Source organism: Canis lupus, chromosome X (genome assembly GCF_048164855.1).
Source record: "Canis lupus baileyi chromosome X, mCanLup2.hap1, whole genome shotgun sequence".
Classification (NCBI taxonomy): Eukaryota; Metazoa; Chordata; class Mammalia; order Carnivora; family Canidae; genus Canis; species Canis lupus.
Window position 1 is genome coordinate 56,037,119 of NC_132876.1, and position 14,660 is coordinate 56,051,778.

At 37.4% G+C, this 14,660-nt stretch overlaps 1 protein-coding gene and 1 long non-coding RNA gene across 2 annotated transcripts in view; one reads left to right on the forward strand and one right to left on the reverse strand.

The window, feature by feature from the left end:
• Positions 1 to 436: 436 nt before the first annotated feature.
• TGIF2LX (TGFB induced factor homeobox 2 like X-linked) lies at positions 437 to 1,770 on the reverse strand. The gene has a single exon (XM_072815855.1). It carries the CDS (start codon positions 1,602 to 1,604, stop codon positions 891 to 893), a length of 714 nt encoding a protein of 237 aa, XP_072671956.1. The 5' UTR covers positions 1,605 to 1,770; the 3' UTR covers positions 437 to 890.
• Positions 1,771 to 2,245: 475 nt separating this feature from the next.
• LOC140627495 (uncharacterized) overlaps positions 2,246 to 14,660 on the forward strand; it is a 70,112-nt gene continuing 57,697 nt past the window's right edge. The window contains exons 1-2 of the long non-coding RNA XR_012026209.1: positions 2,246 to 2,377; positions 2,485 to 2,663. This is a non-coding gene — a long non-coding RNA (uncharacterized lncRNA). The remainder of the gene's footprint in view (positions 2,378 to 2,484; positions 2,664 to 14,660) is intronic.

Consider the following 14,660-nt stretch of genomic DNA (forward strand, 5'->3'; position numbering starts at 1 on the left):
CAGTTTCTTTCATCATACAAGATACAAGATGCTGGGTACGAACCAAGAGATGAGCCCTCATAATAATGTGATCAAGTTGGCATCTTGAGGTTGGACTTCCAGGCCCCAGAACTGTGGAAAATAAATTTGTTGTTTAAGCCCTTCAAAAAACAAAACAAAACAAAATGAAAAGAAACAAAGAAGTATTCTCTAACACTATACTGCAACAGCAGGAGATTACCACATAGAATTCTCCTATATTTACTGCATACTTTTCTCTAGTACACCAAATAAGAGTGCATCCTTATCTGTAACATGTTTATGAATTCACTGTATTTTGATGCTCATGCTTACTTCTTGCATAAATTTAGCTACTCTTTAAGATTGTCAATAAACTTACAAAAGAAAACATAAAGTTGATATTTTCACAAAAAGCTCAACATTAAAATTATGCCAGTGCTGTTATAGTCATCTTTTATAGAGCCTTTCTTTTCCATTATTCATGCTAATTGACAAGGAAAGTTAGAGAGAGGGAGAAAGATTGGTGATTCAGTATCTGCAGCAGTCCTAGGACAATAAAGTCTGGCTAGAAAAAACAAAGCAAGGGTTCTGAAGATTCATTAGCACCGTGTCTAGTCTCAGGTGTGTGATTGTCTGAAGCCTTTAAACGTAGGAAGAAGTAGAAGTAGAGAAGATATCTTTACTTTAGTGTCAATCATGACAAGTCCATTTGGAAACGCTGAAATAGCTAGAGAATTGAGTCCTAATAGCCAGTGATGGCTCTCATAAAATTCCTAGGAAGAATAATGTCTCTATAAAAGGTAAAACTATGAGTTAGCTGGGGGAACATAAATGGATCTACCACTGTAGACAAGGGACTGGCAACTTGAGCTTTTCAGGGACATTGGACATCATGGATTGGGCTCTTGTTTCTTCTGTAGCTCCAGTTCTGCAGCTTTTTGCACAGCTGCATCAACCAGCAGCTGGAAGCTACTGAAGTCCTTGTACTCCTCTGTTAACTCAGGCTTGGGAGATGTCATAAGCAAGGATTCACTAGTGGAAAACTTGACCATTTTATTTGGCTGGGCCTTTGGGGTCAGCTTCTGGCCTGGAGACAACTCTGAATCTAGCAGCTTCTCCTCTGTCTTCTGGCCCACTGGAAGGAGGCTCAAGGGCAGGCACTGCATCTTGTCTGGACCTCGAGGCCCTGACCTGGACTGTGGAGATAAATCTGTGCTCTGCTCATGGGTCACATCAGCAGCCTTGCCTTTTTGGTGGTATATGATGGTCTGGTTGAGGTCATTTCCATCCTGTTGAAGCATTTCTGGAAGAACACGTCTGCGGGCATTGATAAACCAGTTAGAGATCTGCAGGAAAGACAAATTAGTCTGCTCAGACAGCATTCGCTTCTCTGCTTCTGAAGGGTAGGCCTTAAACCGGTGTTCATACAGCCAGTCTCGGAGGATCTTCACTGACTCAGTTGGCAAGTACCCTTTTCTCTTCCTCTTGCCCTCTAGTGAAGCAAGAACTTTATCTGGACCAGTGTCCCTATTCAATGTGACTGAGGTGCCTTCAGTCAGGCTTTGGTTACCTGCTGGGGTTTCTTCAGTGTCTTCCATACTCATGAGGCTGGTCTTCACTATTTTGGGAATTAGGAATGGCTGAGTTAGGACTAACGTGGATCTGGAAGAACCAGTGAGGAAGACATGGGCCGTTCTCTAAGGGGAAGTCTCACCTTCTGCTTCCCAAGCAGATAAACAGTGCTAGTAACTGCTTTGAGCTAGTGGGCTTTGTGATGTCATATCCTTTGTGCCCTGTATGCTGCCCCTCCCCCCCCATTTCCTAGTTCTTCTTTTACCTGTTCTTTTTTCATAGATTCAAATGTATTTATTCTTATCTCATCAATTTAAAGCTCTCCAGATTTTTCTCTGCTGTTATCACTAGTTTCTGCTAATTAATGAGTTCTAATTCTATTGGTTAAATCTAGCTTATACATAGATACATAGGTTCCTCATTCCTTTTTGACTTTACTTTGATTATTGTTCTTCCTTCTTTTTCCTTATACTTGCGTATTGGCTCATATACATATATCAAAAGTAACTTATCTATTAAAAATTAACCACAATAAAAGGAGAGTTTAAGTGGTATATTCTGACCCCTTCCTTCCATATTTAAAGCTGATTTAAGAGTAATTTTACCTAGATATATATATTTGACACCCTGTCCCTTCAATTTTTCTTTATGGCCTTGAAATGTTCAGCTTTGATATGACTTCACTATGCCATCAGGATCTTTATGTCTATACTTTGGGCTATGACATCCAGTTTGATAATTCTCTTTGAAGCTTCAGTCAGAAGTTCTTAAAAACATGGAGCAAGATAGGACTCAAGAAATAATGGTGATTACAGATTTAGATTATTTAAATCTCTATTGATAGTTTAAATATATAGAAATTACCTCTGAAGCAGATGAAAATAGTTTATAAATCATACATTTTAATTTCAGAGAGCTGAAGACAAGTGCTGGTTCTTTCAGAACACTATGATTCACTTAGAAGACAATCATAATCTCTGACTTCTTAAGGATATTCTATGGTATTACTGATTGCTAATTTCAGAGGTTTCTCAAAAGAAAACTCCAGGTCATCAACTTAAGAATTACATATAATCTACAGTTTCTATTTGGTAAGGACAATATCATTTCACCCTTAAGAGTTCTTATTTGGTGTCACTGGGCTGGGCATCAGAATATTATCTACTAATCCTTTGGCTGTTAGTAATCTTACCAGTGCACTTTCATTGTTTAAAACTTATTGAAAGGGGAACCAATTGAAATACACAATCAAATCTAATAGTCATTTTAGCAAAGCTCCCAACAAACAGAGAATGCATATGTTGGCTAAATTGGAGGTCTTCGTTGCAATACTCTGTGAGTGCTACTATTTCCATTGGTCTTTTGGGTTAATAGAATGTTTTCTATTCAGAATGAAAACTAATTTCCTATAGTTATTTCCTACCAATACATGCCCAGCCCATGCTCTCTGAAACTACTCTTGTCTGCCATTATGATTTCTAGTAACATATCCTCCATCACTTGTTGCTTGTATAATATTTTTGTATTTCTGTGATTCAGGTGTCTGCTGAAGGATTGACAGAATTGCACATATTTAAAATCACTGATTTATTCTAAATGACAAGATCTACATTCCTGATTTTTATTTAATTTATTTTTTATTGGTGTTCAATTTACTAACATACAGAATAACCCCCAGTGCCCGTCACCCATTCACTCCCACCCCCCGCCCTCCTCCCCTTCCACCACCCCTAGTTCGTTTCCCAGAGTTAGCAGTCTTTACGTTCTGTCTCCCTTTCTGATATTCCCCACACATTTCTTCTCCCTTCCCTTATATTCCCTTTCACTATTATTTATATTCCCCAAATAAATGAGAACATATAATGTTTGCCCTTCTCCGACTGACTTACTTCACTCAGCATAATACCCTCAAGTTCCATCCACGCTGAAGCAAATGGTGGGTATTTGTCATTTCTAATAGCTGAGTAATATTCCATTGTATACATAAACCACATCTTCTTTATCCATTCATCTTTCGTTGGACACCGAGGCTCCTTCCACAGTTTGGCTATCGTGGCCATTGCTGCTATAAACATCGGGGTGCAGGTGTCCCGGCGTTTCATTGCATTTGTATCTTGGGGTAAATCCCCAACAGTGCAATTGCTGGGTCGTAGGGCAGGTATATTTTTAACTGTTTGAGGAACCTCCACACAGTTTTCCAGAGTGGCTGCACCAGTTCACATTCCCACCAACAGTGTAAGAGGGTTCCCTTTTCTCCGCATCCCCTCCAACATTTGTTGTTTCCTGCCTTGTAAATTTGCCCCATTCTCACCGGTGTGAGGTGGTATCTCATTGTGGTTTTGATTTGTATTTCCCTGATGGCAAGTGATGCAGAGCATTTTCTCATATGCATGTTGGCCATGTCTATGTCTTCCTCTGTGAGATTTCTGTTCATGTCTTTTGCCCATTTCATGATTGGATTGTTTGTTTCTTTCCTGTTGAGTTTCATAAGTTCTTTATAGATCTTGGAAACTAGCCCTTTATCTGATATGTCATTTGCAAATATCTTCTCCCATTCTGTAGGTTGTCTTTGAGTTTTGTTGACTGTATCCTTTGCTGTGCAAAAGCTTCTTATCTTGATGAAGTCCCAATAGTTCATTTTTGCTTTTGTTTCTTTTGCCTTCGTGGATGTATCTTGCAAGAAGTTACTATGGCCGAGTTCAAAAAGGGTGTTGCCTGTGTTCTTCTCTAGGATTTTGATGGAATCTTGTCTCACATTTAGATCTTTCATCCATTTTGAGTTTATCTTTGTGTATGGTGAAAGAGAGTGGTCTAGTTTCATTCTTCTGCATGTGGATGTCCAATTTTCCCAGCACCATTTATTGAAGAGACTGTCTTTCTTCCAATGGATAGTCTTTCCTCCTTTATCGAATATTAGTTGCCCATAAAGTTCAGGGTCCACTTCTGGATTCTCTATTCTGTTCCACTGATCTATGTGTCTGTTTTTGTGCCAGTACCACACTGTCTTGATGACCACAGCTTTGTAGTACAACCTGAAATCTGGCATTGTGATGCCCCCAGATATGGTTTTCTTTTTTAAAATTCCCCTGGCTATTTGGGGTCTTTTCTGATTCCACACAAATCTTAAAATAATTTGTTCTAACTCTCTGAAGAAAGTCCATGATATTTTGATAGGGATTGCATTAAACGTGTATATTGCCCTGGGTAACATTGACATTTTCACAATATTAATTCTGCCAATCCATGAGCATGGAATATTTTTCCATCTCTTTGTGTCTTCCTCAATTTCTTTCAGAAGTGTTCTATAGTTTTGAGGGTATAGATCCTTTACATCTTTGGTTAGGTTTATTCCTAGGTATCTTATGCTTTTGGGTGCAATTGTAAATGGGATTGACTCCTTAATTTCTCTTTCTTCAGTCTCATTGTTAGTGTATAGAAATGCCACTGACTTCTGGGCATTGATTTTGTATCCTGCCACGCTACCAAATTGCTGTATGAGTTCTAGCAATCTTGGGGTGGCGACTTTTGGGTTTTCTATGTAGAGTATCATGTCATCGGCGAAGAGGGAGAGTTTGACTTCTTCTTTGCCAATGTGAATGCCTTTAATGTCTTTTTGTTGTCTGATTGCTGAGGCTAGGACTTCCAGTACTATGTTGAACAGCAGTGGTGAGAGTGGACATCCCTGTTTTGTTCCTGATCTTAGGGGAAAGGCTCCCAGTGCTTCCCCATTGAGAATGATATTTGCTGTGGGCTTTTCATAGATGGCTTTTAAGATGTCGAGGAATGTTCCCTCTATCCCTACACTCTGAAGAGTTTTGATCAGGAATGGATGCTGTATTTTGTCAAATGCTTTCTCTGCATCCAATGAGAGGATCATATGGTTCTTGGTTTTTCTCTTGCTGATATGATGAATCACATTGATTGTTTTACGGGTGTTGAACCAGCCTTGTGTCCCAGGGATAAATCCTACTTGGTCATGGTGAATAATTTTCTTAATGTACTGTTGGATCCTATTGGCCAGTATCTTGTTGAGAATTTTTGCATCCATGTTCATCAGGGATATTGGTCTGTAATTCTCCTTTTTGGAGCAACTGCGAGCCCAGGAGAGTGCGCCGAGCTCCCTAAGGGCTGCAGCGCACGGCGGGACCCGGCGGGACACGGAGCAGCTCGGAGGGGCTCGGGCGGCGGCTCCGCGGAGGGGGCTGCGCGGCCCCGGGAGCAGCTCGGAGGGGCTCGGGCAGAGGAAGAGGCTCCGTGCAGAGGGGGCTGCGCGGTTCCAGGAGCAGCTCGGAGGGGCTCGGGCGGCAGCTGCGCGGAGGGGGTTGCGCGGCCCGGGAGCGCGAATCCTACATTCCTGATTTTTAATGACTCCTTTATTAATCTCCTTGAAAAGGAATATCATGGTGGTTCAAAATTATCCCCTAGCAATTGGGAGATTTTTTTCCTTTAAAACTACCTATAGGTATATAGAAAAATCTGGAAAGTAAGGTGATAAAAATTAGTAAGAAACCCTTTAATAACAATCTAAAAAAACATGATTTTGTTTCATGATGTAACCATAGAAACACTGTATAGAATCTGGTTGCCTTTCTTTAAGTTTTTGAGGATGCAAAATATGAATTAAAAAGATATTTAAGACAGTGAGGTATTCTTTTCATCCAATTCTTTAAAATCTCTAAGGAGCTCAAATTATTTAAATGATTTCTATGAGATTTTTTCTTCCTTCATTGGTTCCTCCAACATAGAATATCATGGGATCTTATTGAAAATAATGTTGTATATCTATAAGCAATGATTTATTTGCATATAACTCTGAAAAAGTGTCTTCTCATGATTGTATAATAAGTGAACATGGTATTATGCTGTAATATGCAGCTTAATTTTCAAATTATGTAAAGCACGGCAAGACTGAAGTCTTTTATACCTTGCTGCTTATCATTTCTGGTAATCTACTTATAATTCAATATCAGTTTGAGTGTTCTACTTTCTAAATTACGTTAGTCTATCTGTAGAGTTAAAAAAAGAATAGCTTAAATTTTTACTTCCAGGAAATGAAATAATGCAAAGGAAAATTGAGAAAAGCAACAAAAAGCCAAAAACTAAACCTAAAACAAACAAACAAAAAAAAACATTTCCTCAAACAAAACACAGTGATATAAAAGAAGCAAAAATTGATGCTGTGGTAATGGGACTTTGCCAAGTCTGAAAATAGAGTATGTTAAGTGCATAGACTTTATCATACTGTAAAGTATCTGGATAATTTCTGCCAGATACTTTACACTTTGAAATGGATTGAAGGAATATTCAGGAAGCCATCAAAAAACTTCCCAAATAGGGCAGCTCTGGTGGCTTAGTGGTTTAGCTCCACCTTCAGCCCAGGGCGTGATCCTGGAGACCCTGGATCGAGTCCCACGTCAGGCTACCTGCATGGAGCCTACTTCTACCTCTGCCTGTGTCTCTGCATCTCTCTCTCTCTCTCTCTCTACTGAATAATAACAAGAATCTTAAAAAAAAACCTCCCCAAATTGAAGGAGTGTTGACAAGTTAGGAAGAGAAAATGTAGAACGTTCTGGTAAATTCAACTAACACTTTCTTAGCCTAACTCAGATTTGTAAGGAGATAAAATCACCAATACCCCAATTCATACTTAGTAGTAAAAATTATTCTTTTTATTTCATGAGCAAGGAAAAAGTATCTATTTTCACGACTGTATCATTGTTTAGACATTGAAGCCAATGGAATTAATAAAAAATTTGTAATATATGTAAGAAAAGGAAATAAAATAGAATGATTAGTTGATGGTATGATGAGCCATTTAGGAAATATTTAAAAATCGATTGAGAAACTATTACAAATAATAAGAGTTAGGTGATGTAGCCAGTTACAAAAAAACACACTATAAACTTTAACATACACCAATAATTATCATTTAGAAAATATATTGGGGAAATTATCTACTTCATAATCATAACAAGAATAAAGATATAAAATGTCTAGGAATAAAATTAGAAAGTATTATTCAGGGATCGTACTGAAACAAAATTTAAATTCTATTTAAGAACATAAAATGAGATGTTAATAAATTGCAAAATCATTTATTTCTTGGGTAGGAAATCTCAATATTGTAATTATGTCAATTTTCTTTAAATATTTCTTTGTGTCTTTTTTCAATCAAAATACAAGTACTGTCAACCTCCTTTAACCACTTACCTTATACTTGTGGAAAAATAATTCTAAAATTAATATGGTGGGATAAATGTGTGATATATTGTGGCATTTTTTGAGAAAGAATGAAATAATGTGGAAACATTTCTCCAACTAGACAGTATACTATATTTTAAAATAGAAAGTAATTAAAACAGTGTGATATACAGGCATAAACAGATCAATGAAACAAACAGAATATGGCAATAGGCTCAAGGACTTAATGGTACTGTGTATATAATTGGTATGGCTTTTCATATTATTGATGAAGATGCCTATTCATACTGAAAATAATGGGTGTTGCCAAAAATGTACCACAAACTTTGGATACTTTCTGCCAGATACTTTAGTTTTAAATAAATTGAAGAACCACCCAGGAAGCCATCTTTAAAGTCATTATATTGATAGAGTGGTATAGGTAGAAAGTATGAAGAATCCTGGCAAATCCCTTTAATTATGAGGAATTAAGGTGAGAGTGAGCAGACCGTAGAAGAAAGGAAAAGTTGGGATAAGTGACTGGCCTGTGAAAAAAGGAATAATTTTGCTTTATCATTAAGTATGAAGTTGGGTATTAGGAATTTTATCTATTGTGCATGTGCATACACACACACACATTTTCATGCACAATTGAGATAAAGGCATCACAAGTGTAAAGATTGTTAAATGTGAATATATAAATATTAATTAGAAACTGTTGTATGAAAGATCCCAACCTGTAGCCAAACAAAAACTTTTAAAAGCATACATTTTTAAAAATGACAAATGGTAAAATATATATATTGACAATGTATATGGCAGGCAAGTTTTTAGTCTATTTATCATTTTCATGTCCCCTACAAATCAATACAGAGTAGGTCACTCAAATAGGAAAAGTGAACAAAAAATATGGGCAATTTAACAAAGAATAAATACAAATGGACAATAAATAAATTAAAATTTGATTAGCTTTCATAGTAATCAAAAGAAGCATATAAAACATTTGGTATGGTTTTCTCCTATCAAATTACCAAAGACCAAGTAGATTCTAAAGAACATATTTTTGAGAGCTATATGTTGTAATAAATATATTGATATACTTCTGGTAGTAGTACAAAAGGGCAGCCTTTTTAGAGCTGTTTTTTTAAAGATTTTATTTGTTCATTCATGAGAGACACACTGAGAGACAGAGACACAGGCAGAGAGAGAAGCTTGCTCCCTCTGGGCACCCCCAAGTGGGGGTGCCCAACCACTGAGCCACCCAGGCGTCCCTGTTTAACCCAGGATTATTCAAGAAATTGAACACAAGGAAAATATTTGATAATATTATAGAGATTAAATATACAAAACCGTTTTTAAAGAATTAAATATACTTGTAAAAATTAAAAACAGATTTCCAGCATAATGGGATTGGTTAAATAAAGAGATACTTCTTTACAATTGATGAGAAGCTAGCAATTAATTTTGATGGCATAGACATACATCAAGGTGGGTGAGTGTGGAATATGAAAAGAACAATTAAAAATGGCATGCAAATTATCATTGTTTAGGAAAAAGGAAAGATAAAGAAAACAAAGTACATATATACATATAAACATGCAGTGTGCTTTTGTCTGTGTCTGTGTGTTCTTGTGGATACAAAAAAAAAATACAAAATTAAATCCTCAGAAATTTCACCAAAGGAGACATAGACATGGCCAACAAGCATATTAGAAAATGCTCCGCATCACTTGCCATCAGGGAAATCCAAATCAAAACCACAATGAGATACCACCTCACACCAATGAGAATGGGGAAAATTAACAAGAAGGAAACGAATGTTGGAGAGGATGTGGAGAAAGGGGAACCCTCTTGCATTGTTGCTGGGAATGTGAACTGGGACAGCCGCTCTGGAAAACTGTGTGAACGTTCCTCAAAGAGTTAAAAATAGAGCTACCCTATGACCCAGCAATTGAACAACTAGGGATTTACCCTAAAGATACAGATGCAATGAAACACCGGGACACCTGCACCCCAATGTTTATAGCAACAATGTCCATAATAGCCAAACTGTAGAAGGAAATTCTGTGTCCATTGAAAGATATCTATAATTATATATATATATATATATATATATATGAATATTACTCAGCCTTTAGAAATTATGAATACCCAACATTTGCTTCAAACGTGGATGGAATGGGAAGGTATTATGCTGAGTGAAGTAAGTCAATCAGAGAGGGACAGACATTATATGGTTTCATTCATATGGGGAATATAAAAATAGCGAAAGGGGTTATAGGGGAAAGGAGAGAAAATGAGTGGGAAAAATGAGAGAGGGTGACAAACCATGAGAAACTCCTAACTCTGGGAAATGAACAAGGGGTAGTGGAAGGGGAGGCGGGTGGGGGGATGGGGTGACTGGGCAATGGGCCCTGAGAAGGGCACTTGATAGGATGACCACTGGGTGTCATACTATATGTTGGCAAATCAAACTCCAATAAAAAAAGATATACATAAAAAATAAATCCTCATTATATTGAGAGTTAAGAAGACCACACATTTTATATAAAATTAACATTTTTGGGAAATCCTTATATATATGATCGGGGGTCAGGAAAGACTCCTCAGAATTAAATGTTATATTCACAAATAGGTATGAAGAATGAAGAATTACAGAGCCTAAGAGCCTGAAATCCCTTAGTCTCCCAACACTTAGCAGTAGGAAGAGAGGTCTGCACAGTGGGAATCTGAAACATTTTACTACTATCAACAAAGGTGGAAAAGGCACTTGGGAAGTTACTGTGACTCTTGACTTATTCAGGAATCTTCAAGTGCCTCAATAAGAACCTGCACATGTGGAGTAAAATTGCCTATTTTTCAATATTGTTCAAAAGTTGGCTAGTGAAAGGTGGCTAATACTTCTGTCCTAGGATTCTGCTCCAGTCATCAGGGTAAAGAGAAAACACTAAGAAAACTACCTCTCTCAAATATTCAACACACTCTTACTGTTATTAATGCCTTTGAAGTTTTGAAATTAATTTTCTTATGCCATCTATCTCTGTATTCACAAGCAACTACAATAAAATGTTAAAATATGAATAAAATCTGTACTTCAGTTACTAGCATTATACAAAAGTCAAAGTCATTTTGATAAAGTGCTATTATTTTAAAGGTATTATTATGGTAAACTGACTTAAAAGCACACAGGAACTCTGTACAATTTTTCAAATTTAAGCCATAAATAATTTTAAAAAAAGGAAAAGTGGGCTGTTTTCCAAAATAATTGTACCACTTTACATTTCCATCAGCAGTTTTTGATAGCTCCATTTGATCTATATACTTGCCATCACATGCAATTGACAGTTTCTTTAACTTTCATTATTTGATGGGGTATGAAGTATATCTAACTTTTTAAAAAATATGTATTTATTTTCTGAGTAATGATGTAAACAAGGGTTGCCAAATATTTTCTTTAAATACCCAAATAGTAGATATTTTTGGCATTGAAAGTCATAAAGCCTCTTAGGCACTACTCGATTCTGTAATTGTACTGCAAAACAGCCATCATGAATAGTAAAAAATTGAGCAATGCTATGTACAATATAACCTTATTTGTAAAAATAAGCTTTATTTGGTTAAAAAAGCCATAGTTTGCTGTCCTTAGAAATAAAGCATTGTTTCTTGTCCTTGGCTATCATCTATACATTTTTTAATGTTTTGTACAAGTTTCATATACTAAAAGAAATTATGTCTGTATTACTATTGAGTTATAAAGTATTTTTATTTAATTGAAATGCAAGTAGCTTAGTAGATATCTGATTTGCAAATCATTTGTTAAATATTTATATTTAATTTTTGGATTTTTTATTTTTTATAATAAATTTATTTTTATTGGTGTTCAATTTACCAACATAACAGAATAAAACCCAGTGCACATCCCATCAAGTGCCCCCCTCAGTGCCTGTCACCCATTCACCCCATCCCCCACCCTCCTCCCCTTCCACCACCCCTAGTTCGTTTCCCAGAGTTAGGAGTTTTTATGTGCTGTCTCCCTTTCTCATATTTCCCACACATTTCTTCTCCCTTCCCTTATATTCCCTTTCACTATTATTTATATTCCCCAAATGACTGAGACCATATGTTTGTCCTTCACCGATTGACTTATTTCACTCAGCATAATACCCTCCAGTTCCATCCACGTTGAAGCAAATGGTGGGTATTTGTCGATTCTAATGGCTGAGTAATATTCCATTGTATACATAAACCACATCTTCTTTATCCATTCACATTTCGACAGACACCGAGGCTCCTTCCACAGTTTGGCTATTGTGGCCATTGCTGCTATAAACATCGGGGTGCAGGTGTCCTGGCGTTTCATTGCATCTGTATCTTTGGGGTAAATCCCCAACAGTGCAATAGCTGGGTCGTAGGGCAGGTCTATTTTTTTTTTTAATTTTTTTTTTAATTTTTATTTATTTATGATAGTCACAGAGAGAGAGAGAGGCAGAGACACAGGCAGAGGGAGAAGCAGGCTCCATGCACCGGGAGCCCGACGTGGGATTCGATCCCGGGTCTCCAGGATCGCGCCCTGGGCGAAAGGCAGGCGCTAAACCACTGCGCCACCCAAGGATCCCGGGGCAGGTCTATTTTTAACACTTTGAGGAACCTCCACACAGTTTTCCAGAGTGGCTGCACCAGTTCACATTCCCACCAACAGTGTAAGAGGGTTCCCTTTTCTCCACATCCTCTCCAAAATTTGTGGTTTCCTGCCGTGTTAATTTTCCCCATTCTGACTGGTGTGAGGTGGGATCTCATTGTGGTATTGATTTGTATTTCCCTGATGGCAAGTGATGCAGAGCATTTTCTCATGTGCTTGCTGGCCATGTCTGTCTTCCTCTGTGAGATTTCTGTTCATGTCTTTTGCCCATTTCAAGATTGGGTTGTTTGTTTCTTTGGTGTTGAGTTTAATAATTTCTTTATAGATCTTTGAAATTAGCCCTTTATCTGATATGTCATTTGCAAATATCTTCTCCCATTCTAGATTGTCTTTGAGTTTTGTTGACTGTATCCTTTGCTGTGCAAAAGCTTCTTATCTTGATGAAGTCCCAATAGTTCATTTTTGCTTTTGTTTCTTTTGCCTTCGTGGATGTATCTTGCAAGAAGTTGCTGTGGCTGAGTTCAAAAAGGGTGTTGCCTGTGTTCTCCTCTAGGATTTTGATGGAATCTTGTCTCACATTTAGATATTTCATCCCTTTTGAGTTTATCTTTGTGTATGGTGCAAGAGAGTGGTCTAGTTTCATTCTTCTGCATGTGGATGTCCAATTTTCCCAGCACCATTTATTGAAGAGACTGTCTTTCTTCCAATGGATAGTCTTTCCTCCATTATCGAATATTAGTTGGCCATAAAATTCAGGATCCACTTCTGGGTTCTTTATTCTGTTCCATTGATCTATGTGTCTGTTTTTGTGCCAGTACCACACTGTCTCGATGACCACAGCTTTGTAGTACAACCTGAAATCTGGCATTGTGATGCCCCCAGGTATGGTTTTCTTTTTTAAAATTCACTTGGCTATTCCAGGTCTTTTCTGATTCGACACAAATCTTAAAATAATTTGTTATAACTCTCTGAAGAAAGTCCATGGTATTTTAATAGGGATAACATTAAACGTGTAAATTGCCCTGGGTAACATTGACATTTTCACAATATTAATTCTGCCAATCCATGAGCATGGAATATTTTTCCATCTCTTTGTGTCTTCCTCAATTTCTTCAGAAGTGTCCTCTAGTTTTTAGGGTATAGATCCTTTACCTCTTTGGTTAGGTTTATTCCTAGGTATCTTATGCTTTTCGGTGCAATTGTCAATGGGATCGACTTCTTAATTTCTCTTTCCTCATGGTCAGTGTTAGTGTATAGAAATGCCACTGATTTCTGGGCATTTATTTTTATCCTGCCATGCTACCAAATTGCTGTATGAGTTCTAGCAATCTTGGGGTGGAGGCTTTTGGGTTTTCTATGTAGAGTATCATGTCATCTACAAAGAGGGAGAGTTTGACTTCTTTGCCAATTTGAATGCCTTTAATGTCTTTTTGTTGTCTGATTGCTGAGGCTAGGACTTCCAGTATTATTTTGAATAGCGGTGGTGAGAGTGGACATCCCTGTCTTGTTACTGATCTTAGGGGAAAGGTCCCAGTGTTTCCCCATTGAGAATGATATTTGCTGTGGGCTTTTCGTAGATGACTTTTCAGATGTCGAGGAATGGTCCCTCTATCTCTACCCTCTGAAGAGTTTTGATCAGGAATGGATGCTGTATTTTGTCAAAGGCTTTCGCTGCATCTATTAAGAGGATAATATGTTTCTTGTTTTTCTCTTGCTGATATGATGAATCACATTGACTGTTTTACAAGTGTTGAACCAGCCTTGTGTCGAGGGGATAAATCCTACTTGGTCATGGTGAATAATTTTCTTAATGTATTGTTGGATCCTATTGGCCAGTATCTTGTTGAGAATTTTTGCATCCATGTTCATCAGGGATATTGGTCTGTAGTTCTCCTTTTTGGTGGGGTCTTTGTCTGGTTTTGGAATTAAGGGGATGCTGGCCTCATAGAACGAATTTGGAAGTACTCCATCTCTTTCTATCTTATCAAACAGCTTTAGTAGAATAGGTATGTTTTCTTCTTTAAATGTCTGATAGAATTTCCCTGGGAAGCCATCTGGTCCTGGACTTTTGTGTCCTGGGAGGTTTTTGATGACTGCTTCAATTTCCTCCCTAGTTATTGGCCTGTTCAGGTTTTTTATTTCTTCCTGTTCCAGTTTTGGTAGTTTGTGGCTTTCCAGAAATGCGTCCATTTCTTCTAGATTGCCAAATTTATTGGCGTATAGCTGTTCACAATATGTTTTTAAAATCGTTTGTATTTCCTTGATGTTG